Source organism: Citrus clementina, unplaced genomic scaffold (assembly GCF_000493195.1).
Source record: "Citrus clementina cultivar Clemenules unplaced genomic scaffold, Citrus_clementina_v1.0 scaffold_2, whole genome shotgun sequence".
NCBI lineage: Eukaryota > Viridiplantae > Streptophyta > Magnoliopsida > Sapindales > Rutaceae > Citrus > Citrus x clementina.
Genome location: NW_006262688.1, coordinates 96,228 through 121,579, shown reverse-complemented (window position 1 = coordinate 121,579; position 25,352 = coordinate 96,228). Strand labels below are relative to the sequence as shown.

Here is a 25,352-nt window from a genome sequence, read left to right as displayed (position 1 = left end):
ATAAATATGATATTTTAGATAATTTAATATTTAAAAAATATATATTTCAGTTTTTATTCTTGAAAACTTAAAATGTATGCTTTTGTAAGTAAGGACAAAATTTGTTTATTAAATTCTCAAAAGCTCGACTCAAATTACAATAAAATAATATTAAAAATTTATGAAAAAAGCTTTTATGGTTTAATAAGTATTTTTGGCCATTAAACCCTACTTAACATGTACTATATCTCTAATTATTTATTTACTTTCTGTTAACTTCTTTTTTTTTATGCATTGAAATTACATATATATAATCGATAACATCATTTTATTAATATTTTTATATATAAATAAAAAAATGAACATATATCTTCATTCTAGTTATAATAATATGATTTTTGTGGTTAAGTAATTTGCGATTTGCCTATAGTTTGGATGTTGGAGCTTTCTGTTTTTTTTTTTTTTTGAATTCTGTTATACACAGATTGCTACTGATATTACATCAGATATTACAATTACAATATTTACAATCGTACTAAACAATTGGGACCACCGTCATACATTAATCAACTGAAGCACTTGCCCAAATACTTTAAACTCTCTCTAATATTCGAGGGGTGCCTACTCCATTCACATTTCGTAAGGGAGAGACTGTCTCCACTCAATTAGTTGATAATTAAGGAAGAACTGAAACTAACCTCCATAATGCTCTTATAGAGGATCGAATCCTTATACTCAACAGTCAACATTATAAATGCAAGACTTCTTACATTGGATCAAAGGCCCATTGGTCGGAAGTTGGAGCTTTCTGTTAATTTGCGTTTCTTGGGCTTTGTTTTTTTTGGATTTCACTTTTCATTTTCCTCTCAAAATGTTTTTCATTTCCCACCTAATTCTAGTTCCCTCTTAAAATAAAATCAATTCCAACTGTCCCTAACTGCGTTTTACTGTTCTATTCTAACTTCTTCAAAAACCCTTCTGTTGTGATGGATCTTCACCTTACTCGCTTAGTCGCTTATTCTCGATTTTGGGTTGTTCCTTTATTTTTGCCCGGATTATCATGTTTGCTTTGTACCACTATTGTTGAGCAAGTTTAGCTTTGTTTTTCCTGCTCTATTCTTCTACCTTCTTTTCCTTTGTTCTGCTTTAGCTTGTCTACTACGTCAAGGGCCTTTAGCCATGGCCCGTATGCCATTTATCCTCTCAACTGGTTTCTATATTTAGGTAGCGTTTATTTTTTTGTCTGAAATTTAAATAGGTCTGAATTTTTCTGAAGTCTGAATGGATCTGAATACGAAAATTTAAATGACATGTTTATTTTTCTTTTTTTAATACCTGAATATATGTGGCATCTTGTTTGTTTTTACAATAAAAAACATCTTAAATTTGGTTATCTGACATTTATGTCCTTATAAATTAAAATAAAAAAAAGAGGATTAGATTTTATAGTTTAGGAAATAAGTTATTTTACAGAGGTATTTTTGGAATATAATATTTACTTGTCATTCAGACATTTTCCCATTAAGATAAAAGTCACGAATGTTTACTTTTTCTATTCAGATGTAAATGTCTGAAAATCATATATAAATTCCAAAAAACAAACAAGTAAATTTTAGAAAAGGTTTGAAATTAATAAAATTTCAAACTTAAGACATTTAACAAACAACTTCTTAGTCCACTCTCTATATTGATGTCCAACGTAGCCACAGGTATAGCAAAAGTCTGGTAACATTTCATACCATACTAGTATGGGGATCTCTTTTGCTTCATTTTATTTGCTTTTCTCTGCATTTTCATTTTCTTCTTGCTCCTAACTATCTATCTCATTTTTTATCCTCTTGCTTCAAAAACATAACCTTTATTAATTAATGATTTATTAATGTCTACAGAGATACATAGCCTGATATACTTGCCAAAGCACGCCCCTCACACATCTTTGGCTATCTGTGGCAATCTCTTTAACCCTTCCAATAAATTCGCTCAACTCCCGCATCGTCTACACACCCATGCACATAATGGATACTTTGAGAATTTGGACCCAAAATAACACGTGTAAAATCTATTTTGTTACTACACCTGTGCCTGTTGGTTCCGCCAGACCAATTAAAGCTTTGTCAAAATGCCATGGCGCTCATGCTAACACTTTTCGTTTATCAGATTCATTCCCAAACTGAAATCTAATGATGTTCTCCCCCATTTCTTCAATTTTGACTTTCCTTATTGTTTTCCATACTGGCAGTAAGGCTGTTTTAAAACCCTCATTTTTCACTTCTCTGTTCAGCAACACTTTCCCCACCAAGCACCCTGCAAGTATCTTCTTACCTTTTCCCTTCATTTCGCTTTTAAAAGTTACTTTTCCTCTTGTTTCTCCATTTAGGGATATTGCTTTGCACTTCTTTATTGGTTCCTCAATGTCCATATTTTAAAGACGCCCCTGAGAACACTAACAAAAGGATTGTGGCTTTGCTCACCACCTACTATTGTCAAATGCTTTATCACTCTCGGCCAACCACTCAAGAAGAGAGAACAAACTTTGATAATACTATCTAACTAAAAACACCCGACACTTCGTGGGTGACTTAAAGAGTCATAGCGACTCACTTTGACATTTTTATTCTGTTTTTCAGAGAAAAACGAGAAGAAAGACTCTTATGAAACCTGATAATCAGACAAAAACAAGAAGAGAGACTCTCACGAAACTTAAAAATAAGTTATATATGGAGCTGTTAACTAGAGACTTGTTTGGTATGTAGGATAACTCTTGGGATTGGATAAATTGTGTTTAATCTCAAGCTTATTCTTTGAGAAGATTATAGCGTGAGATTTGAATTCAGTGTTGAGTTAATCTTTTACAAAAATACAATTAGTAATTATTAAATAATAATATAAAATTAATAAAAAATCTTAACTGTATATTACGATACATGCATAAATATTAGAAAATTATAAAAAATTGAGTATAGGTCAGCTCAACAAGATCCAAATCCTATAGGTTAGTATAAAAGTTATGAGACCCATCCATTAATAAGACAAAATCGTAAAAAGCTATCCCACTCACCCCCTTAATATTAGTAAATTAATTACTTATATAATAATAAATTATATAATTCATTATTAAATTATAAAATTAATAAACTATTTAGTATAATTATTTTTTTACAAATATATTTCATAAATAAATAATGTTTTATGAAATTTAATTTATTTTTTTAATAAATTTCATTCACCTGAATTCAAATAAAAATTAATCCTATTTTTAATCAATAATAATATAAAATATGCATTTTGTAAGGTTAAAAATATTTATTTAATTAATTAATTTAAATAATATTTGTAATATCATAATTTCTTTTTGACACTCAATTACAACACTATTTTAAGTTATATAACTATTAAATAATTTTATAATTTTAAATTAATTATTTAATTAGTATTAAAAAGATTAAGTTAAATTTTTTACAAAATTATCAATTATTAAATAATTATAATATAATAATAGAAATAATTAAATAAATTATATATATTTAAATAATATCATTGGTATAATATATAATACAAATTTTTTAAGGTTTTAATAATAAAAAATAAAAACTGTAATGTTAATATAAATTATTATAAATAAATAAAATAAAATATTTTATAATTATAAATAAAAATATTAAAATATTTTAAATTTAAAAAGGTTTTTTATTTAATATTAAGTGAACTTTCATTTGTAATTCGTAAACAATTCCATTGAATTATAATTAAATAAATGTTTATTTATTTTTAATTAGTTTTAATAATAAAATTATTGTTAAAGTCCAATCTAATTATGAACTATACCAAATAGAAAATAGTATTAACTATAATATAATTCTATTTAAAATGCACAGAATTTCTGAATAAAGAATCATTTTGGAAAGGGAGATTGCATTGCATGTCGGTTCAATTGTTATAGATTGAAAAATCCTGATGGTTGCATAATCAATCACTGAACATACACACACACATTATTAATATATATATATATATATATAGAGAGAGAGAGAGAGAGAGAGAGAGAGAGAGAGAGGGAGATCCACATTATTAAGAATGGTGAGATCTCAAACTCAAAAGTTGAGAGACTTGGTATTGAAGATGGAGGAATTAGCAGTGTAAGCAAGTAATCACCGGTTTCATGGTGTGGTTTCAAGATTCCATAAAAGCTTTCTTTGTGCTCAAACTTACATTTACCAATACATTAATTGATTTCTTAACCCCAGGCCCCAGCTAGCCTGCCCTTTAATTTTATTATCTTTCCCAGTCAGCCGCTCATGTCTCATCTTATGTGCTTGCTTCTAGGTGCTTTCTTGAGATCCAACTCATGGAATGGCATGGTAGTGTGCTGTATATATATATATATATATGTATCATTTCTATTATTATTATTATTATTAGCAATGAACAAGTCCTTATTTTTAATTATAAAATGCGAACGTCTGCTGCTAAGATAGATTGTTGAACATATTATATGCATAGTTGTACTTTAATTTGGTATACAAATAAACTCCAAAGATCGAGGTTAATAAAGCATAACTGGAAACCAACGTATATATAGTTTTGCCATTGATCACACTCCCAAGTGATTATTCTTTCGTAGCTATATATATCTAAACAAAACTCAAGCAACAAGCCTTTTATAACTTGGGGTAACTCACAATGCCTAAGAGCAGAAAAAAAAAAAAAACCGGGCACTTTAACATGTTGAAAACATATTTTCCTCTCTTTGTCTCACAGTTACGAGTCTAAAGTTAACCAATATCATATCAGAAGCAAAGCCAACCAACTTCGGGTGGGTGAAAACGTTTCTTCGCCTCAGCCAAATTCATTTCCACAAGTCACTAAACCACCACACATCAGAAAAAATGAAGCCTATATATAAATAAACGTATATATAGTAGAGGCAGAGAGGCCTTCTGCTGTTTAATTTGTAGATAGCCTCGATTGACTCAGATACCAAGCCCAACAAAGATATATAGTCAGGCAAAAATCCACACGGCGGCTATGTTAAAAATGCCCACCATGTTTAAGTTTAACCTTGTTACGCTTGACGAGAAATGATGAAGTGAGCAAATTTGCAAGTGATTCGGCCACCTGATCAAGTCTGCTACTACTTGTAATATATATACTTTAGTAAAAAAACTAGAGACAAAAAGAAAAGAAAAGAAAAGAAAGTCTTGCTGAAAGTTAGAGGTTATTTAATTATGGGAGAACTGGAGATGGAAGTGTGATTATGGTTAATTAGCTGGTGAGTTAGAACTGGCGGCCGGTGTAAGTTTGGCCAAAATTCCAGTTGGCTGGAGCTACATTATTGGAGATGACAGTGCGGCCATCGCTAGTTGTGACCTTGAAAGACAGGGCTTGGCCATTGAGGTAAGAGTTGCTCTGCCAGTTCTGCCCCCAATTCCTGGACAATGCTTGCCAGCCAGTTTTAGAACCTTTTATGGACACAGCAACAACATCACCTGCTCCACCAACATTTGTTATCAGCACTAGATTGAAGTAAGAATGTCCATTGATTGTGAATCTGATCCCTCCACTCTTCTTGCAGGCGACCCTGAAGTTATCAAGAGTTCAGAACATCAGTACGCCTGTACTTAATTTGCACGTACGGGTAAAAGTGAGAGAATTAGCTAATCTTGGTTTGTTTCGTTTCATATATTTTTACCTCCTGTATTGAACCGGAACTATGCCGGCTTTGTACTGAGCGATTTTGAGGAATACAGGCTGAGAGAGATCAAAGTGATGAAGGGGAGGATTACACCAACCTCCATTGGTATTAGAGAGAGCAAAATTTGGCGGACAGAAATTAGTGGCAGTGACTATAATGGAGCCTGGTAAGCACCATCTATTGTCATTTACACATTTAATAGCATAACAAGCTCCACAATTCAACCCATTGTTGAATAAAGCTGTGCTCACCGCAGCTGTGTTTGTTCCATAACCTTGGCTGTAAAGATTCCCATACCCACAAGCCCCACCTGTATCAATCATTTAACAAATTAAACTTTCATTATATAACAATTCAAACATCTATTTGATTCATCAATCTTTTTTTCTTCCTGAAACTTACCCATTGTGCCAGAAGCATCACCACCTCCATAGAAGGTAGCATGAGCATTAGTCCACCCGGCTCCTTTTCCAACAGCTGCTTTAAAAACTGTGAAAAGGGCTATTATGATATAGCCAAGAATTGCCATTATCTCTTGCCTAAAATGTAAAATAGAAATTTAAGTGAATCTAAGAGAGGGAAGACAAGAAGAGAATGTGAGAATATGGCAAGCAACGGAGGAACTGCAGTTGCTTATATAGAAGAGGATGCAGAGGCCAGAGGAAGTGGGGGATTATAATATTAGTTTATATTTATGGGTGAAAATGTAGAATAAGGAACCTTGTAAGAGCTGTATTTTTAATAACTATAACTGAAACTGAAACCGTAAAATTAATGATAAGAAGCACTTTCAACTACTGATTAAAAAATTATTATAAAAATTAGCATAGTGGTGCAGTCAGGTGGACTTTTGACCTCCATTTTCAATTCCAAGATAGATACCTCGGGAATCCGCATTTATTGATTATAAAGAATGGTCGAGTGGAGCTGAAATCTTAGTGAGGGAATGTGTGATGTTCCGTCTTATTAGCAATAACAATGGTACTTAATTCTACAGCAACCAAGAAAGTTTGTAGAAGAAACTTGATAATGTACATTAACAGATATTATGAATGCTCTCTGGGTCTGGGTGCCTTTCAAAAGAATAAAATGAAACAAAAACGAAAAAGATAAGAGAAAAATAAGAAGTCTTTTTGAATAGAAGCTGTATTTCTGAATAGCTTCCTTGAATTTGAAGCAAGAAATCAGAATTTTATTTCGACTTTCCTACTGAAATATTAAGATTAGTTAATGTCCAAGGTTTTCTATAATTAATAAACAGATTAAGCCCTTTCAAATTGAATTTTAAGCCCCTAAGAATTGAAGTTATTTTACTAGGCAAAATCCAAACCCAAACCCAAATCCAAATCCAAATCCAACGCGGCCAATGACGTCCTACACCATAATTTTATTACCATTTTACCTAAAACTCTCTCCTTTAGCAAATTCTTCATCTAATATTGCTACGAGAAAAGATTCACATGATCCTCAAGTTGAGAATGAAGCGAAAATCAAAGAAGAACAGATTTTGGCACAACCCATAAACAACGTTGAGGGGCTTCATTAACATTCCATAGAAAAGAGGAAGTGGACAGCACAAATTAACTTTGATCAGTGGACAAGTCTTTTTGGTTCCTGTTCTTTGATTCTTTCCAAGCATAAGAGATTGATATTCCGAGCATCCCATTGCAAAGCAAACTTGTTGGTCTTTGACTCTTCTGCTTCTATTAAAGAATTTTTATTAGGCCACAGACCGATGAAAAGTACTTTCACTTTGACTGTTCAATTAATGCTCTAGGAAGCTGTGTCGAAAAAGGCCAAAAAAAGGTTTGCTTTGGCCGTCCCTGTAAGGAACCAAACTTATTTCAGCTGACTTTTGGCATCAATACTGGGGAAATATATAAAAACTTGAAAAGTTTACCAGAAGTTTTGGCTACCTCAAATTCAGTGTCATATGGATTAAATCGAGAAGTGCTTCGCATGTGGCAAACCGTGCTGCTGCAGCTTAACAAATTGACTAGCTAGCTTCTGATCAGCTTTCCTTTTAAATTTATTCATCTTTTTAGAAAATTAAAGCTTTTCCCTTCTCTCTAATTATCTTTATTAAACAACCTTAGCTGTAACCATCTGTTATTAATGCTCAAAAGCATTAGTGCTGCGGCACCCTTTGAGTAGAAAAAACAATTGTTTACTTTTACAGATCAACAGACACTAGTATACATAGCATCAGCATGTTCATGTATATGCATGGTTGCTGCTGTTTGCTAATAATTATACATTCACGTGATTAAAGTTGTGATGCTAAATATATAAAAGTTTTTTTTACTTTGAAACCCCACATGCAATTAATTCCCACATCTTTTACGCACTGTATTAATAAATCAGCATGCATTTTATCATATTGCACCACACAGCCTAATTACTTCAATTCACGTACCTCATATGATTAGAGAAGATTAATTATCGCATAAGCAAGCATGCGATGATGATCTGTATACATTAGATAGCTCTCATGGGACTCATTTTTCGAAGTCTATTAATGACTTCTTTAATTTTTTTGTAAGCAAGAAGCAACCCCACTATCTCGTTGCCACCAATCTCTCCGAACATTTCGGATTGTATATATATATATATATACACAGAGAGAGAGAGAGAGAGAGAGAGAGAGAGAGAGAACAACAATGAATAAATGATATTGAATTACTAATAAACACTGACTGATATGCTGCAAAAAATTGTCCAAGATCGATGATCATTAATCATCATGATTTTCACATGCTTCGTATATTATTATTATGACATCTTAACTTATTGATTAAAATAATTTATTGGTTCATATATTTCATATATATAAGTATTCTCAGGTGAGGGCACTCTCATTTTTTCATTATGTGGACATATTATTAAATAAAAAATTATTTTAATAAATTATATAATTTTTAAAAGGAAAATTATCACTGTATCACATTTATTTTACTTTATATTCATTCAACCACTACAAAATTTTAACATATTTTTTGCACTACTTTTTTTTTTTAAATTTATATTAATTAGCCACTTTTGCACGAACACCATTAAATAATTTAAACGAAATGATAATTTTACCCTTAAATAAATTAAAAGACCATTTTATCTTATAAAAGCTTTGAAAAATAAAAAATAATTATAAAAATATCCCTAAATTTAACAAAAATAAATCCCAAATAGAGGTGCTAAGCTGATTTTTATTAAATTTAGATTTTGTAAAATTTTAATAATTATTTTTATTAAAAAATTTTAAAAATAAAATTTTTTAATAAAAATAACTAAGTTTATTTATTAAAAAAATAAATCCCAAACTTTTAATAATTTAGGAGATTTTTATTAAATCCTAAAATTTTGCAATTATTTTTATAATTATAATTTTTTATTAAAAATAAAAATTATAATTTTGAGACTTATTTTTATTAAATTTAGGGGTATTTTTATAATTATAATTTTTTTTTATTTTTCAAAACTTTTATAATATAAAATGGTCTTTTAATTTATTTAGGGGTAAAATTATCATTTTACTTAAATTATTTAACAGTATTAGTGTAAAACAGTAAAAGTGACTAATTGATACAAATTTAAAAGGAAATGTGGTGCAGATAACATGTTATAATTTTGTGGTGGTCAGATGAACATAAAGTAAAACATATGTGATGCAGTGATAATTTTCTTTTTTAAAATTAAAGAACTTACTTCTACGTTACAAAAATATATATTATGTTAGATTTAGTTAATAGCCTACGAGCATATCTTCTTAAAGTGACAGCTCTAGCATTTTTTTTTTAACCCAATTTTTTCTCCTTATTCGTCGGGAAAGACAAGAAAATTTCAGGCTTAGCAAAGTTTCTCTAGAATTTCTTGAAGATTTGAACTCCATAGTTGTCGATAGAACAAGCGTAGATAAAAAATTTCAAGGTAGCAAAAATTCTCTAGAATTTCTAGCAGATTCGAAGCCATAGTTGCTGATAAAACGAGAGTAGACACTTTCAGCTGTTTCCTACTCACACCAGCCCATATCCTTGCCTTTCTATCAATCTCTAAAAAATAAGATATGTAACAGACTAATCGGGATGTTTTGGATAAATATCACCACTAACATCATATCATATCATGCATGTCATATCATATCATCCCACCCAATCATAAAAAAAGAAACAAAGGGAAAAAAAATCATATCATCCCAAAATGCAATCAGGATTCGAATTTCAAAATTCTGATCTCATTCTCAATAGATTTAGATAATAATTAACTATCTAGGCATATACATGTATGTATCTAGATGCATTTGAATATAAAATACCCTGCATATGAAAATAGGAGACTGCAGATTCATTTCAAAAAGGATAAAAGCCATGAATTGATTGACTTTTTTATATCAATGCATGATACAAACAAGACTGATAAATTTATTGCAACATAAGGTTGTAAACCAAATCTAGCTTCCTAAACACTAACTATATAATAAACACTCTAGCTGGCTAAACCGGCCCCACCATTATCATTAGCTGCCTCAACTGCCATTGCTGGCTTCATCGTACGGTATGATCCATTATTATTATTGTTGTTCTTTGAACATTAAGCCAGCTTCCCTCTCCTATTTGTCATCTGCATAGCAAATCTCCTCTCGATTTCGTGTCTCTCAGCTCTCCTCCTCAAGTTCTGCTTCTTTATTAATCCCGGATGCTGATGATGATGGTCGACACGAACAAATTTGCTATGATGTATCATAGGCACCGGCATGGCCTCAAGGCCCATCAGCCTTGCAACCACCCCTGGTTTGCACCACACCACACTACCCTCTCTACTTGCTCGGTCACCATGACCAGAAGGACCATCACCCCAGCTTATCGATGCTGATGATGATGATTTTCTACCATTAATTAGTACAGTACCATCACCACCCAAGTTGTTTCGAAACGATGACCGGTACATTGCATCCTTGCCATCAAGTGAAAAGCGGGGGTATTGATTCAGTGCATTCCTTGCCGAACGTAAGATATCTGAATTGTTAACGCATGACATTCTGCCACGGACGCTGTATTCATCTAGCTTGGCCCTTTTGGTCAATTCTTCCTCTATCTCGAGCTGTAATATCATCTCCTCCAACGTGGGCTGCCTTTCTTTTGATGAAACAAAATTGTGATGATCACCGCTATTGAGAGAGGGAGTGACCGTGCAATAAGAGGATTCGTGGTTGAGTTTGTGTTGGTTTAGGGTTGAAGTTGAGCCGTCGTTGTTGCAGAAAGTTGTGAAGCTTTTCTTCATCTTGGCAGCCAGAGAGTTTTTGAAGAGAAAGAATGAGAGGTCTTTCATTGGATGAGGGACTATCACTTGGTTGATAAGGTGCATAATGTAAATTGAAGGGAGGCGTGCTTGATAAATTATGAATCGTGAATGCACTTAAAGCATTGAAGCGGTGGTAGATTTTAGTGGAATCAAAATATTAGACGTAATGAATTGATGGTCCTTAATAGCAATCACATGACGAGAGTGAGCATTTCACATGTTTCTTCCTTCGCTCTCATATCTCAAAAGCTATTAAGATTTTGAAACTTATGCATATTTATTGGACAATTAATCACCCTAGTCATTAATTAACTAATGATCAAAAGGATATTTCACCTTTAAATGAAAGAAAAGAAAAGCATGGATCAATGGTAAAACCTCTTAATTCAAAAACTTAAATTAATAGAGAGAGGTTCGACATTAGTATTGAGGACAGAGCTGAAGATGTCTCTTTACATGAGATGTGAACTTAATTAATTAGACAATAATACATTGTTGGATGACTAAAAAGTTTGCGCGTGGAGGTGTAAAATCCCGAAAAAACTTCTTCGAAGCTTAATCAAATAGAAAAGGGTTTAACACTAGACATAAATGTCGACTAATATGCTTAAAGGTGGAAGCCATGCAACAACAAAGTGTTGGCTCCACTGGCAATGCAGTCCCCTTAAGTGGCTTGATTGGGTTTGCTCCCCAGTTCGAGTCGCAGGAAAGTCGTTTTTGTTGGGAGAACCTGTGCCTCCTGGTTCGAGCGGGGATTGATTCAAGCGGAGACTTCTAGTTTAGATTGTGGTACGGGCTTAAAGGTGCCTCCCACGATTGGGACCCTCCCCAAAATACCAAAAAAAAAAGGTAGAAGCCTTGCACATTTGAACAGGAGTAAAGATGTGGTTGGTACAGGGTTTAAAAATAAGAACAAGCTGGTAGTTGGATAAATCATGCAACTACGCAAGAATTAAACATAATGTGCAGGTAAAAAGCAGTTGATGAGTAATTATAATTGGGGTCTGTCCCGAGGAAGATCAATATTGTTACTGTTTTGACTTCACATGTGATTCACTTCTCTTTAAATTTTTTTTTTAAAGTAAGTTAATATGGTAAAAATAAAAAGAATCTTTGTTATGATATGTTTATGCAATACATATTTTTTGTATCTCTCAATTTCTTACGTGAAAGCAACGAACTAATTTGAATCGATTGTTGATTTTGATTTATCATGTATGTGTTTATAACAATGTAATAACAAAATTTAATTATTTTTATATGATGATTAAATAACTAGCAGCTTTCTAAAAAGTCAGTATACTAACATCAAATCATCACAGAATCTGTTTCTGAAAACTTTTTGAGGAGAGAATATATAAGCCGACACTAGTTAAAAATTAAATACATTTCTTTATTTTAATATATTAAAATTTATGTTTTTTTTTGGTTAGTTAAAGGAAAATTGTTTGCATGTGTTTAATTTTAAGGTTTAAATATATTTTTGTCCTTACATATAATTTTGATAAAGATTAAAATTATAAAATAACTAAAGAAGTTTAAAGGATTTTTAGAGGGATGCCAATAGTCCAACTTGTAAAATGATTGGTATATCACAAATTGCCGCATCCAAAAAAGCTATGGTGCGGGTTGAAGTCATGAGTTTGTATTTTATGACTTCTTCTTAGTAGAGGCTATGTCAAGGGTGAGGCTTTTAACATCCCACAAAAATCCTTACAACACCTCTTTTGAATTTAATTATTTTTCAAAATACCCCCGATTAGTTTATAAAATACAAATTCATATATTAAAATTAACTACTCTAAATAAAGCTTTACCCTAAAAGAAAAATTCTTTTAAGTTTTTATTTATAAAGCGAAACAAAATCTTCAAATCTAAATTATTTTCTTTTTATTAGATAGTTTCTACCTTCGTAACACTAAAATTTTATTTTTTAAATAGTATTTTTCATTTAAAATATAATATATATAAATTATATAATAGGATGGTTGTAAAAAGTTTGTTAAAGGGATAATTTAATTAAATTTTTATTCAAATAAGAAATTAAATAATTATCTTTAGCCATTAAGTAATTTTGATTAAAAAAAGGTTCATAAAAAAATTTTGAGGGCTGTCAACATGTCTATGCTTTCTTTTAATATTCGGCTAAAGCAGCTCGCCATGAGTTTGGGTATATATTGTAACAGATGGGGGTGTTCTCAGAATCCATCGCGTTTAACATCTAAAAACTTGTGAGCCTAACGAGATCGGCCTATTGAAAGCGTAACGGACCGGAGAGTGGGCTGTGGCAGATATCTCACCGTGCGGTGAAAGGCTGCGTATTGCGCTAGGGCCCTTTCGGTTTTGGAGGCCTGCGCCGAATAACAACAATATAAACAGGGACAAAAATAAATGATAATAATATAATAATTTGGGGTGGAAGTGAAACTGTAAGTTCTGGTGGCGTGGCTCCATCAGCGAAACGGGATTAAATTCTTCAACAAGATCCAAAATTTAAATTCTCTTTCTCCGATTCAAGTGATCTCTTCAGCATCAGCTCTCGCTTCTCCGGTAATTTTTTCTTCGCCTAAGATCAACTCTTCTTCTTAATCACCTGTTTTATTTCGTCAAATCTGATAATCACATCGCTTAGTTTATCGGAGATTAGATTAGAAATAATTGACAATTAATTGCATTGAATTGAACTTATAAACAGGTGGAAGATGATGAATAGTTATGTGGTGATTCGGTTGTTATTATTGGAAGTTCTTAGCGCAATCGCGTTTGCTTCTCCTTCCACGGTCCCCGCGTTTTTATGGTCTACTCATCACCAGAAGTACTAATTTTTCTTTCTTTCTCTTTTCTCGTAAAATTTTATTATCTTCGTAATAATAATGCCAGTGATTGTGAATTAGTGAATGAGTAATTCAATGATTGAAATGACAGGATATCTTCAAATAATGCATTGAATTACCAGACACTGTCTCCAAAGGATCTAGCCAAAGCTGTTCTCACTCAAGGCGGCTGGGCCGATTTATTGGTACTCCTCTTGATTTTTATTTTCATCCAATTATTTTAATTTGTTCGTCTCTTTGTTCTCATCTTTTGTTCTTTTTTCTTTCTGTTTCTTTAGTGCTCAGGGAGGCAGTCTCCGCAGTCTGTTGATGTGGCACTTGTGTTTGTTGGTAGAGAGGTAACCTTTTGCTTCCAACTTTTGTCACATAATTAATGGTTGATGCTGAATTTCTTATTAATTTAGCATTTGTTATTTGTTAACTAAAGTAGCAATAGTAAATGATCCCGTGACAACCTCTTCTCTGGACAGTCTTGTGCCTTTATCTTGAAATAACGTGATTTTGGCAGTTCTCCATGGAACCAATACGTTTAAGTTATTGAACCACTGTCATTGTAACACACTGCAATTCTTGTGCTAGTGTTATATGTTTTGGATGCTGATGATGTTTCTTTTGAAATCTATAGTTGCAATCGTCTCATATTTCTGGGAACAAACATGCTGACCTAGCTTTGGTAGATACGCTTAAGGTAACTAGAGGCAACCTGAATTCATTGTCTGTAGCGAGAACATCTTATTTGGGAATTAATGTTCAAGTTTCTGCTTTTTGGTAGCCTTAGCGTTCTGTGCTGTTTGACAGGTCTCGTTTACAAAATCAAATTTTTCCATGGCATTTCCATACATTGTTTCAGCTGGGGAGGAGACAATGGAGAGTTCATTGTTTTCCGAGTTTACAGAAGCTTGTGTGGATGATTTTAAAGTCGCTAATGTTGCATTTTCGGAGTCTTGTACTGTTGAGGGTGAAAATTTTTTGAAGCTTGCAGATTTACACTCGGTCCATGTAAGCTATCTTTGATATTGCAGTATGGAATTTGATAGGCTATGTGAGGATCTGATGCATTTTTTCTCATTGTTATTAGACTTTTTATTAAATTTTCTTGTGAATAATGTTCAGGATCATCTGCGTTTGAGAGCAGAAAAGAGTTTAAAGGGCCAGGCTGATCTGATTGTTGTCTGCTACGGAGACACTCAATCTATGAAACAACCTAAGCAACCACGTCCTGAAAGTAAGTAATTACATAATTGCTGGAGGATGAAATATTTTACACCTTTTCATTAAAGTCATATCGATTTGAGAAATATTTATTTTAATGGTTATGGATTATACACAGTGGCGGACTTACTATAGGCCGGTCCAGCCACAAAAAAAAAATTTAAACCCCCTTAAATTTTTATGATTTTTGTATAAAAATTGAGTCTTTAATTTTCCCTCAAGTATGTCCCTAAATCAATTTCTACTAAAATAACTGAAATACTAATTTTAAGTTACTTTTGCATTGAGACCTTTAAAATCTATTATTAATCATTTTTATTGGAGTTAGCAAACTATTTTATTAAATATATTTAGAGAGAGGTTCTTAACATCGCATTACTTGATGTATGTATTTTTCACCCTTTTATATACACCGACATTCACACAAACATATACAATAAATTTATAATTTAGCCTGGGGTAATCAAAGATCTTGGGTTCACCCCTGGTTTATACATGCAGGTGAAGTCATCTCTGAGCTTATTGATTCTGTGGAGAAGTCCGGGGCAAAGTATACAGTTCTTTATGTTTCTGATCCTGTTAGGTCCGTTCAGTATCCTTCTCACCAGGAGCTAGAGAGGTTTCTTGCTGAAAGTGTTGCGGGGAACAAGTCAGCCAATAACACAGGGTGCGATGAAGTTTGCCAATTTAAGTCATCTCTTTTCGAGGGAATCTTAGTTGTAAGTTTCTGTTTTTGTCCTTTCTTTTATCTGCAATTTAAGAACTTGCAGTTCGATTTTTTTATTTTTTTTTCTTTTAACTGAGTACATCTTTCCACTTACATTCTATTCGACCCATGCACGAGTGAATATCTGTTTTCTAAAAGCGTCATTACTATTTTAGTGTCAATATCTCTTATGTAGTGTCTGTTGAAGTCTCCCAGGGATTGCTTTTATTTCAAGCTATTTTCCTTCCAACCAAACCCTCCCCAACGTGCACTCGCATTCTTTTTTCATATCAAGAACACACCTAACTTATTTTGTTCGATTGTTCTCAATGGGTCTTTTCTTCATAGTAAAAGAGTAATTGAATTTTCCTTGTACATGGAGAGCATATACCTTCTTTTCCAGTTCTGTATACTGCATTAAGTGAAAAGTGATGGTCTCAATGGTAATTGTATCAGATAAACCATGACTAGTTTGTCCTTAAAAAGTTAGGACCTCCTTTGAGGAATTTGATCTTAGGAAACTAGTGGCCTATTTTGCTAGTCCTTTGCAATCAGTTGAGGCTCTTTTACATTAGTAAATATGTGCATTTTTCAAGCCTTTTCAACGGAACTGGAGGAAGTAGGTATGCTTTTCATTGTATATCCTCTTAATGCGAGACTGTGTTTGCTCAATGGTTTTTCCTTTTTACTTTTGGGTTAAAAAATTTTTGGGTTGGTGTGGGGAAAACGCTGTAATATCAATTTGCTATTGTGATTGTTCCACCGATCATCCTGCGATTCCCCCCCCCCCCCCCCCCCGCTCTTTTACTATTTCACTTATTCACATCATTACAGTTATACAGTCCTCTCATGTTGTTGCTTCTTGCATGATTTTTCAGGGAATTGTTCTCCTTTTAATTTTAGTATCAGGCCTTTGCTGTATGATGGGCATTGACACACCAACGAGATTTGAGGCACCCCAAGAATCTTAAAATTGTTTGTGCAAGATATTAGCTTCATATGTTGGGGACCCGGTTCTTTTGTTGTAGTGATTGGTGAAAGGTAGTGGTTGCTTGTCATATAGTCGCAGTGAGTAGATACATTATCTTGTAACATTTTTTTTTTTGAAAGAATCTTCTTGTAACATTTATTAACTTTTTCAAGTCATATTCTACTTTGCTGTTAATAATGGCGAATTTTTTTTTTCCATCAACATTGCCTATCATTTGATTGTCTCCTTGGTGTCTTGCCCACCAGGGATCTATTCTCTTACCTTTCTGCAGTTTGCCCACCAGGGATCTATACTCTTACCTTTCAACTGGTTTGAGGCTGTTGTTTGAATTGCTCCTAAAACTACATTGCCTCAACAATCAGCATAAAGGATTTTTACTACCCATTTGCTGTTGTGCAATTGATTTTGTTGTAAATTATGGCCTGGTTTTACTACTTTTGTTACAATGGGCTTGATTTTAGGTTTTCCAATATCTGTTTACTGCCGCGAGAGCAAATTTCCCAACAAACTGTGGGCCTTGCTCTACTGTTGGTTTCTGAAAAGAGCACATGTGTATGTCCAAAAATGAGAGTTCCAAGAGGACAATTTGGTTCTTAATACAATTATGTACCTTTTTCAATGTCAAAGGTGCATATTTGTTCCCACGTGTTTCCCAGAATTTCAAGTATGTTAACCGTAAATTAATTAAATTTACAGTCACCTGGAGCAATTCCCACCGTTCTCTTCACCTTTATCGTTTACTCGCCTTGGGACTAGTGGCGATGGCTCTTCGAGTGCAGTAAGTGGTAGGGTTTCTACTTTCTAGTAGTAGCTTTTGTACAAGATCTATCATCTGATGTTTCTTTCAGTAGCTTTCAAACTTTTGCTACCTTCTACGGTCATCTTAAATCTGCTATCACAGAGGTCTTGTGAGTAAGACCCACTTTTAGGATAAGAGGCAGGCAGGCAAGGCAACTTCATCTTCTAGATGAGATAAATAACGTGGGATGGGTGCACCATATCAGTTGTTCAGCCATCCAATAACATTTTGACGTACATGCTTGTTTTGGAACAAGTATATCTATTGGGATCAGATCATTTCATTTTATGCAAGTGTTTCTCCTTCTCGCTTATGCAAATCGTACGCCCACTTTACCACGCATAAGGGCAAAGAAATCTACTTCTTTGGCTTTTCTCTGGTTACCTTTCCATTCATACACCGAAAAATAGATAGAGAGAGATTCTAAAAATAAAAACCAAAAGGAGACCTGTTCTTCTGCTACTGAAAACAGAACGTGGAGTAATACTAGCTACTAGCTAATAGTACCACCAATCTGTAATAGAAGTGAGTGTTTTTTCGCCTTTTCCTTTTTTAAGTCAAAGAAGCAACACACGCACACACACACACAAAATCACTACAAAGTCTTGAACTTTGAGTCACCTCACTTGCCTAGATTTTAATATAATTCACAAGTGCATGTTTTCCACAGCAGTGGCAATACTGCGATTTGCATACCTCAATTCTCACTTCTTTTTCTTCAAAATACAAACATTAGATAGATGCAGACCCTTTTTTCTGTTTTGGGTAGAGTATCAGTGTATAGGAGATTCCCGTATTCTGATAGGATCTTTTATTAATTTATCTGTGTGTCTGTGTGCGCGCGCGCGTGTACACACATTTCATGGCCTTCCGAGTACCTGTAGAGATACTCTAACATACATAAGAGTAATAAGGTGCATGCACGTGAACGTTATTTCTGTCTGCCAACAACAACTAGCTATAGCTTATTGACAACTTTTTTTATTGACGATCGATCACCGCTCAAAGTTGAGACCACCATCTATCTTTTTCATTTATTATTATTACTTTCTTTTTTAAAAAAAAAATAATATTTTTCCTTTCACAGTCTAGGAAATGCTGTACCCAGTCACAAACAACACTTAGTTTTGTCATTAATTGAGATTTTAATCACTTTTGGAAACCTCCAAAATTCAGGTGGTTTTGTTCATTATTATTCTTAATTTGTTAATCAAGGTTTAGCTAGCCTTTATTCCACCATGTGCATCAAATTATTACCAACTAAAGCAAGGCTTAATTAGCAGCGGTGCCCTAGACAGCTAGCTTGCTCATTCATGATTGGTATGAGTAATTATAAGTTGTTTGAAGAAGCTAGAGAGTTGAGAAAGAAGAACCTTATCATCTTTTTTTTTTAAAAAAAAAAAAAAATTTTCCCAAAACATGTACTGTTTTGGACCATGAATAATGGGATCCTTTAATTAGGATTAGGAGCTGTCCTCGTCACCTCGATCCAAGATAATGCAACATCATCAACTTGTTGTGGTTAAGCAATCAATAGAATATATTAACTTATTTCATCTCCTTTTTCATTCTATAAATAAACACACTCATGGAGCTCTCTTTTTTTTTTTCACTATTCAACTACCACTTCTCTTCCTCTCTTAGCAGTTAACTTCCCTTAGCTTTTCAATAATAGGGACTTAGCTTATACACATACCCGTGGAGCTAGCTAGGAAACTCATGGGATTGGCTTATAACAAATGCACCTATGGCCTTGCGTGCAGGCGCAGATATATAGTAGCGTGCAGCCAAGGATGACTTGCCGGCAGAATGCTGTGTTTCCAGCTCTCCTTGGATATGTTCAGAAACATATATATTGTAATGAATGAATTGGTGCAAGTTGGCAAGTTGTCCTTGGCTACATGTTTCTTTCTGCTCCGTATGCCAGGCCTTAATGGTGACATGTATCCATATACATCCACCTTGATTATTTATTCCATCCGTGAGGAAATTTCTTCAACAAGGTATGCTTTCTTTGCTCTTGCATTCATCAGATTTGAAACATTAATGACTCATTTATATGTTGCTTCTCGTAGCTAGATGTAAGAAGATTCGCATAAAGCTTCTGTCTGCTTAGTTTGCTGTATTAATCATATATAATATATACACATTGATTTAATTTGTTCGGTGATACTATACGATTGTACAGATTTTTCAACTATGCTTTCTATCGAAATGCAATCTGCTGCGAGCTGTGAAGTCATTCTCATAAACTGACGGATGACATTTACCCCCATCAAATGACTTTGTTAATTATTTCATATAATCATATAGCCAAGTTTTTGCATTTTCAGGCCTGCGTCTTGATTAGGTTTATATACGGAGACTATAAATTAATTTCAATCAATTTTTTTTTTCAAGAGAGGCATATGCAACATCACACAGCTGAAGATGATTTCCTCATATTAATTATTAAGTCAAATAGAGAGTTTTTTAGGAGATTTTAGATTTATTTTTGTCGACCATCAACCTTAAGTCACTTCCTCCTACTCTTTCAAAAGGTATAGTCTAGGGATGGCAAAATCGGGATCCGAATCTAGATGAAGGTGCATCCAGATCCGGATCCGGATCCACAAAAAAATTTTTAAATCCGTATGATTTTTTATAGATCCAGATGTAGGTAATATTTGTATGGATTACGGATGAATTTTTTGGACATCCAAATCCGCGTAATAATAAGTTCAAATCTAATTTTAAATTCAACAATTTACCTAATAATATCAAATAAAATTCACTTATAATTCAACACATAAGAACACCATAAATCCACAAATAAAAATTCCATAATATAAATCAAACATTAAAAATTAAAAAAAAACTAAAGTAAACCGATTCATTACAATATTCTTTAATTATTATTATTAATTTTTTAGTTTCTTAACATATTTTTCAAAGTCAATGAATATTATAAAGTTAATTGTGCTTATACATATTAAATAAATAATTTAACTTTTATATTTTTCAGTTGAAATTTAATTACTTAAATAATTTAATTATAAAATAATGCGGATTCGGATATCCAATTTTTCGGATGCACTTACATCTGAATTTGAATTTAGATTCGCATGGATCTTAGATTTTAGGTTCCAGATTCACATTTTTTAGTATACGAATCTGAGTTTTTTCAGATATGTATTTTCTAGATCTTTGTTGATGCAGGCCTAATCTTGAATTTTTTATCATCCCTAAGGTATACCTCCAACTCCATCGAAAGATATTGGATGCTCTAGGAGCATTGTTCTCTTTCCATTCGTTCCCTGCCACCTCTATACTTCAACCAGTTATGGTAATATTTATATGCTCGTGGCAAAGCAATGAATAATTGATAAAGAACAATGCTTCAGTAGCATCAACAATATTAATTCTGTCACTTCCTTTTAATCAATTGAAAGATGCCAAATTCCATTGATTTTCGAGGAACTTTTTCTTCTACCTTTGGCGAAATTTGTTTAAACCGTCAATAAATGAAAAATCTTCTAAAGAATCTATAAGTATTATTGTTGCTGTGCGTAGATGTACGTTACGTTAAACATAACGTAGCGGTTATATATATATATATATATATATATTTGAGCTAAACGTTTGAGAAAATGCTCTCTTGATGGCTAGCTATATATAAAAGACACCAATAGAGTCCTTTTCTTGGTGTATTAATTATATATTATTTTATTAATAGGGTAATTCGGACTGATGAGTTAAAACCAATGGAGAAGTTTGATGATGATTCATATGCAAGCTAGCTAGGTTTGTGCAAGAACAGGATCAATATCATCAAATGATCATGCTTGAGCACTGGTACGTGGTTGCTGTGTCACAGATATAGCTAATAAGTATTTATGAAAATTATACCAACAGACGGAATTATTGAACGGCAAAGAGCCGAAGCCTGCATTTTTATTTTGGAAGCATGTAGTAGATGATTGTTGATCAATGTAAAGTAATTAATTAATGTGTATGTATGGTTTGTCAGCAATGCAATCAAAGATGTGATTGTTTATGACCATTGTTTTACTTTGTAATTTATAGCAATTAATTAATTAATTAAGACATACATACATACATACATATATAAATGCAGAGATGCTGTTAAATCATAGGATTTAAATAACATTTTTTACTGACTCTATTAAACTGTAAGATTAACAGCATAAGGAGAGCACAAGCTGCGTAGATCGCCTTATAGACTCTGATTAATGGTTGGAGCTTGACAGTATTATCCTTAATTAAAGAGAGGCACAGAAGAAAGAATTTCACACCAGAATATTAAAATATATGACAATAATTGATAAGCAGAATTAATTCCTTCCAATCTTGTCATCAGAAATAGGTAAATAGTTCTGAATATACAAACTATTGTAAAAACAGATATGACTTGGTGTATCATAACTGCACGTCCCTCATTGTTTTGCCTTTTAATAAAAAGGTATCCGACATTATCTTATTGGATAGTGTAACAATTTTCATTATAAATTTTTCCAAATAATATTACATTCGTAAATGAAAAAAATACAAATGAGAAGTTGTATGAACAATTTGGACACCATATAGAAGTATAACAGATTAAATTAAGTAGTTTAAAATTCTAAAATGTCAAAACAGGAGGAAAAAAAATAAAAATTAAAAAGCTATGACGCATTGTGAATTTGTGGGTAGGAGGGTTTGGTTTCTTGATTTCATTACAAAGATACTTCTTGACGGCTTCAGAATCTTCTGCAGCAAAGTTCTGCTGAATAAAAGCTTCATGGATCCCACCTATGATTGGAATCAATTAGTTCAGAAACTCAAGTATCATCGGGAAAATTCGATTTGACAATTGGCCTAGCTAAACCAATGACTAGAGTGAACTTCAATTTTGTCTCCGTTCTTAACCCCGTAATATGCTTCTCCAAGCGAAAAGATGGGCTGGATCCTGTCTTAGCCTCAAGAAAATGGGAATATTTGAAGTATATAACTTTTAGCGTTTTCACCACCTAAGAATCAGAATACTAAATTAGCGTCCATCCTTCCTTGTTTTTGCAATCAAAGCTTGATTAAAACTGGAAATGTCTCTGAACCCCACGACTCCTCTATACTTAGCATAACTCATCTTCTCCCATTTTGTCCAGTGCAATCCTTTCTGTCTTCCTTAGAGCCCCACCACAATCTAGCCATTCTTTTCTGGATATCGTAACACAGCCCCATGCCCATAGGAATTTTAAAGGCACTCATTGCATGACAACCTGAGCTATAGCTTTTATTAGTATTTCTTTACCACCACTAGAGAATAACATGTGCTATCGGTTGGATATCTTACTCAAAAACTTTGAACTTAGTATCATTAAAGAAACTTGTCCTTTTCTTTTCCTATCATAGAGGGCAGCCGTAAGCATTTTTGTTGTACTGAGACACCACATTAAGTTGAAAGATGTTCTTTATTGCCATAATTTGTCCCCTTCGAATTTGACCACTAAAACACATTGATGATTTTTCATAATTAAACACCTAGCCTGATGCAGAAGCATAGCAATCAAAGAGTGACTTCAAATGTTTGCATTTTTCAGTAAAAATGCAATAATGACGTTGTCAGTGTTATTAGCTGATTTGGTATAAACGCAGTTTGAATTGGGGAAATAATTAATTTGATGGATTTATTATTATTATTTTAACTTGTTAACTATGACTTTAGCAATGATTTTATAGATAACATTATAGAGACTCATAGGTCAGAATTCAGTAGTCTTTCTAGGATTAGCAGGCAATATATACATATGATTTAGAGAAGCTACGGTATCTTACTTATTAAGAACATACAAGCAGGTCTTCAGAACACCATTTCGAACCACATCCCAATGCTTTTGAAAAAATACAATTGGTAAGCCATCTATCTGGTCCAGGAGCTTTTGTTGGGCACATCTGGAAAAGGACTGTTGTGATTTCTTCAATTATAAATGGCTGATCTAATTGACTATTCAAATCTAGAGTTACCTTTGAAGGCATTCCTTGAAGGACTGCAAAAATCTATTATTGTCTAAGGTTGAAAGTGGTAAAGAGTTCTTGAAAGTACTCACAAAATCTCCATTCCACTTCTTAATTATCTTCTGTCCATTGCCTAAAATTGTATTCAACACACTCAATTTTGTTCCTTCTCTTTCTAGTGGTAGCTTCAGAGTAAAAGAACTTCATATTTTTGTCTCCCTCTTTTAACTAATTAGCCTCAACTTTCGTTTCTAGCACATCTCCTCATCAATCAACATATTTTTTAATTTGCCTCTCAATGCTTCTTATTTCAATGGCACCCTCATCCAAAGAAGACTTGCCCAAGTCTGTTAACTAACTTACCGAAGATGGTGAGCAATTTACTTATTGCAAAATGCAAAAAAGCTGTTTGCATCCTCTTTTTTGTTTATTTTCTTTTTTCAGTTTGTGTCCAGTTCTACTTTCCTTCGATGCTCGCTACTTTGAATCCAGAAATAGAAAAGAGTGCGAGTCACTGTTTAACCACTAGAGAGGATTGCTTGGCTCTTTTTTTATTTCAACTGCACCTTCATACTGAACATTGTATTGCTCGGCTCTTTCTAGATTCCTTATTAATTCCTTTACCTTTTCCTCTCTACAGCCAAAAGTTTTCTTACTCCATATCTGCAGTGATGCCATAGAGCTTTTAATAATCTTCCTGAAAATCTGAACAAGGTTATCTTTGCTTTAATATCTCTATTTGAACCACTCCTTCTCTGTAGTGTTTTTTGCATCCCTCATGCGAACTCTATATATCCTCATAATGGATTCTAGTGAAGGTTCCCCTTTTACAGTTAAGGCTTCTCTCCTATCTTGAACTACCATCATAATAGGATAATGATTTTGATTCCTGATGTATTAGATTTGTAGCCGCTAATCATAGAATTCTGATCTTCAATCTTCGTTGCTCATAAATCTATCTAGTCTATCCTCAATATACTGAGGTCCAAACCGTCTATTAGACCAAGTAAAAAGGTGCCCTTTACATCTTACATCCACGAGCTTATAGTTTTTGATAGCTTATCATCCTAACATCTCTATCTAAGCCCCTAGATTTCTCATTTAAATTTAAAATCTAATTAAAATCTCCCTAAAAAAGTCAAGCCTTGAAGACAAACCTGCCAGCCTTCTGAATAAGGTCTGAGTATGCTTCTTTTGACTAGCTTCAATGTGACCATATATACCAGTATCTCTATTTTCTCCTATTTGCATTCTGAATCTCAGCATCTATATGGTGGTCACTATGTGATGTTATTTGGATAGGAGTTTTTGAACTTCACAATATAGCTAATCATCCACTTCTTCCTTTACAATCCACAGTTAAACAATTCTCAATACCCACAGAGGAAAATTAGTTGTGGTCTATACAGGTTGAGAATTTTCTTAATGGTTAGGCGCATCCAGAGATTTCCCAAACCCTGGACGTCGTAGCTTATTTTCATAGTTGTTTGGCAGGGTAGTCACTAGCCTCCACGGATACCTTATCCAAAACAGCCATTTGAACCTCTGTAACCTTTTGTGTTGCTTCTTACCACACCAGCTTAAGCTTTGCAGATGGGGATGAAATTTGAATTTGATAACATTTGGGCTTCCTAACTTGCTTTCTTATTGCTTTTTCAATTGGCCTTTTCAAAGAAATTGGCTCACCTTCTGCCACACTCTTTTTTGTCCATCGCTTTGCCTAAAATTTCTACTTTTTACCAGCTTTTGCGATTTTTTCCAGCCTAATTGCTTCATTTCCAATACTTTATACTTGCTGGCCTATTTCTTCTTCCATCACATTACTAAGCCCAGTTAAGCCCAAATACTAT

The 25,352-nt window shown here is 33.2% G+C and overlaps 3 protein-coding genes across 4 annotated transcripts; 1 reads left to right on the top strand and 2 right to left on the bottom strand.

The window, feature by feature from the left end:
• Nucleotides 1-5,173: 5,173 nt before the first annotated feature.
• Nucleotides 5,174-6,253, bottom strand: LOC18051530 (expansin-A10). Its single transcript, XM_006445488.2, has 3 exons — nt 6,074-6,253; nt 5,669-5,981; nt 5,174-5,557 (listed from the first exon to the last, which is right to left on the bottom strand). Exons 1-3 carry the CDS (start codon nt 6,198-6,200, stop codon nt 5,254-5,256), a joined length of 744 nt encoding a protein of 247 aa, XP_006445551.1. The 5' UTR covers nt 6,201-6,253; the 3' UTR covers nt 5,174-5,253.
• A 3,982-nt stretch (nt 6,254-10,235) lies between these two features.
• On the bottom strand, nt 10,236-11,027 carry LOC18051529. Its single transcript, XM_006445487.2, has one exon. The coding sequence runs from the start codon at nt 10,991-10,993 to the stop codon at nt 10,256-10,258; it is 738 nt and encodes a 245-aa protein (XP_006445550.1). The 5' UTR covers nt 10,994-11,027; the 3' UTR covers nt 10,236-10,255.
• A 2,360-nt stretch (nt 11,028-13,387) lies between these two features.
• LOC18051528 lies at nt 13,388-16,910 on the top strand. 2 transcript variants are annotated; one of them, XM_006445485.2, is made up of 9 exons: nt 13,388-13,516; nt 13,662-13,781; nt 13,892-13,985; nt 14,079-14,138; nt 14,426-14,488; nt 14,599-14,799; nt 14,914-15,025; nt 15,514-15,731; nt 16,597-16,910. In XM_006445485.2, the coding sequence occupies exons 2-9, from the start codon at nt 13,669-13,671 to the stop codon at nt 16,687-16,689; spliced, it is 954 nt and encodes a 317-aa protein (XP_006445548.1). In that variant the 5' UTR covers nt 13,388-13,516; nt 13,662-13,668; the 3' UTR covers nt 16,690-16,910. The 2 variants fall into 2 exon arrangements, with proteins under 2 accessions (XP_006445548.1, XP_024047579.1); XM_024191811.1 differs by lacking the exon at nt 16,597-16,910 and having other exon boundaries at nt 15,482-15,724.
• The last annotated feature ends 8,442 nt before the right edge of the window (nt 16,911-25,352 follow it).

Bases quoted from the DNA above. Each gene is read 5' to 3' on its own strand.
- LOC18051530 (XM_006445488.2), bottom strand. From the start codon at position 6,200: ATGGCAATTCTTGGCTATATCATAATAGCCCTTTTCACAGTTTTTAAA. The intron at 5,982-6,073 runs GTAAGTTTCAGG...TGATTGATACAG, and splicing joins TGATGCTTCTGGCACAATGG to GTGGGGCTTGTGGGTATGGG. The intron at 5,558-5,668 runs GTAAAAATATAT...TGATAACTTCAG, and splicing joins GTTCCGGTTCAATACAGGAG to GGTCGCCTGCAAGAAGAGTG.
- LOC18051529 (XM_006445487.2), bottom strand. From the start codon at position 10,993: ATGAAAGACCTCTCATTCTTTCTCTTCAAAAACTCTCTGGCTGCCAAG.
- LOC18051528 (XM_006445485.2), top strand. From the start codon at position 13,669: ATGATGAATAGTTATGTGGTGATTCGGTTGTTATTATTGGAAGTTCTT. The intron at 13,986-14,078 runs GTACTCCTCTTG...CTGTTTCTTTAG, and splicing joins GCGGCTGGGCCGATTTATTG to TGCTCAGGGAGGCAGTCTCC. The intron at 14,139-14,425 runs GTAACCTTTTGC...TGAAATCTATAG, and splicing joins TTGTGTTTGTTGGTAGAGAG to TTGCAATCGTCTCATATTTC.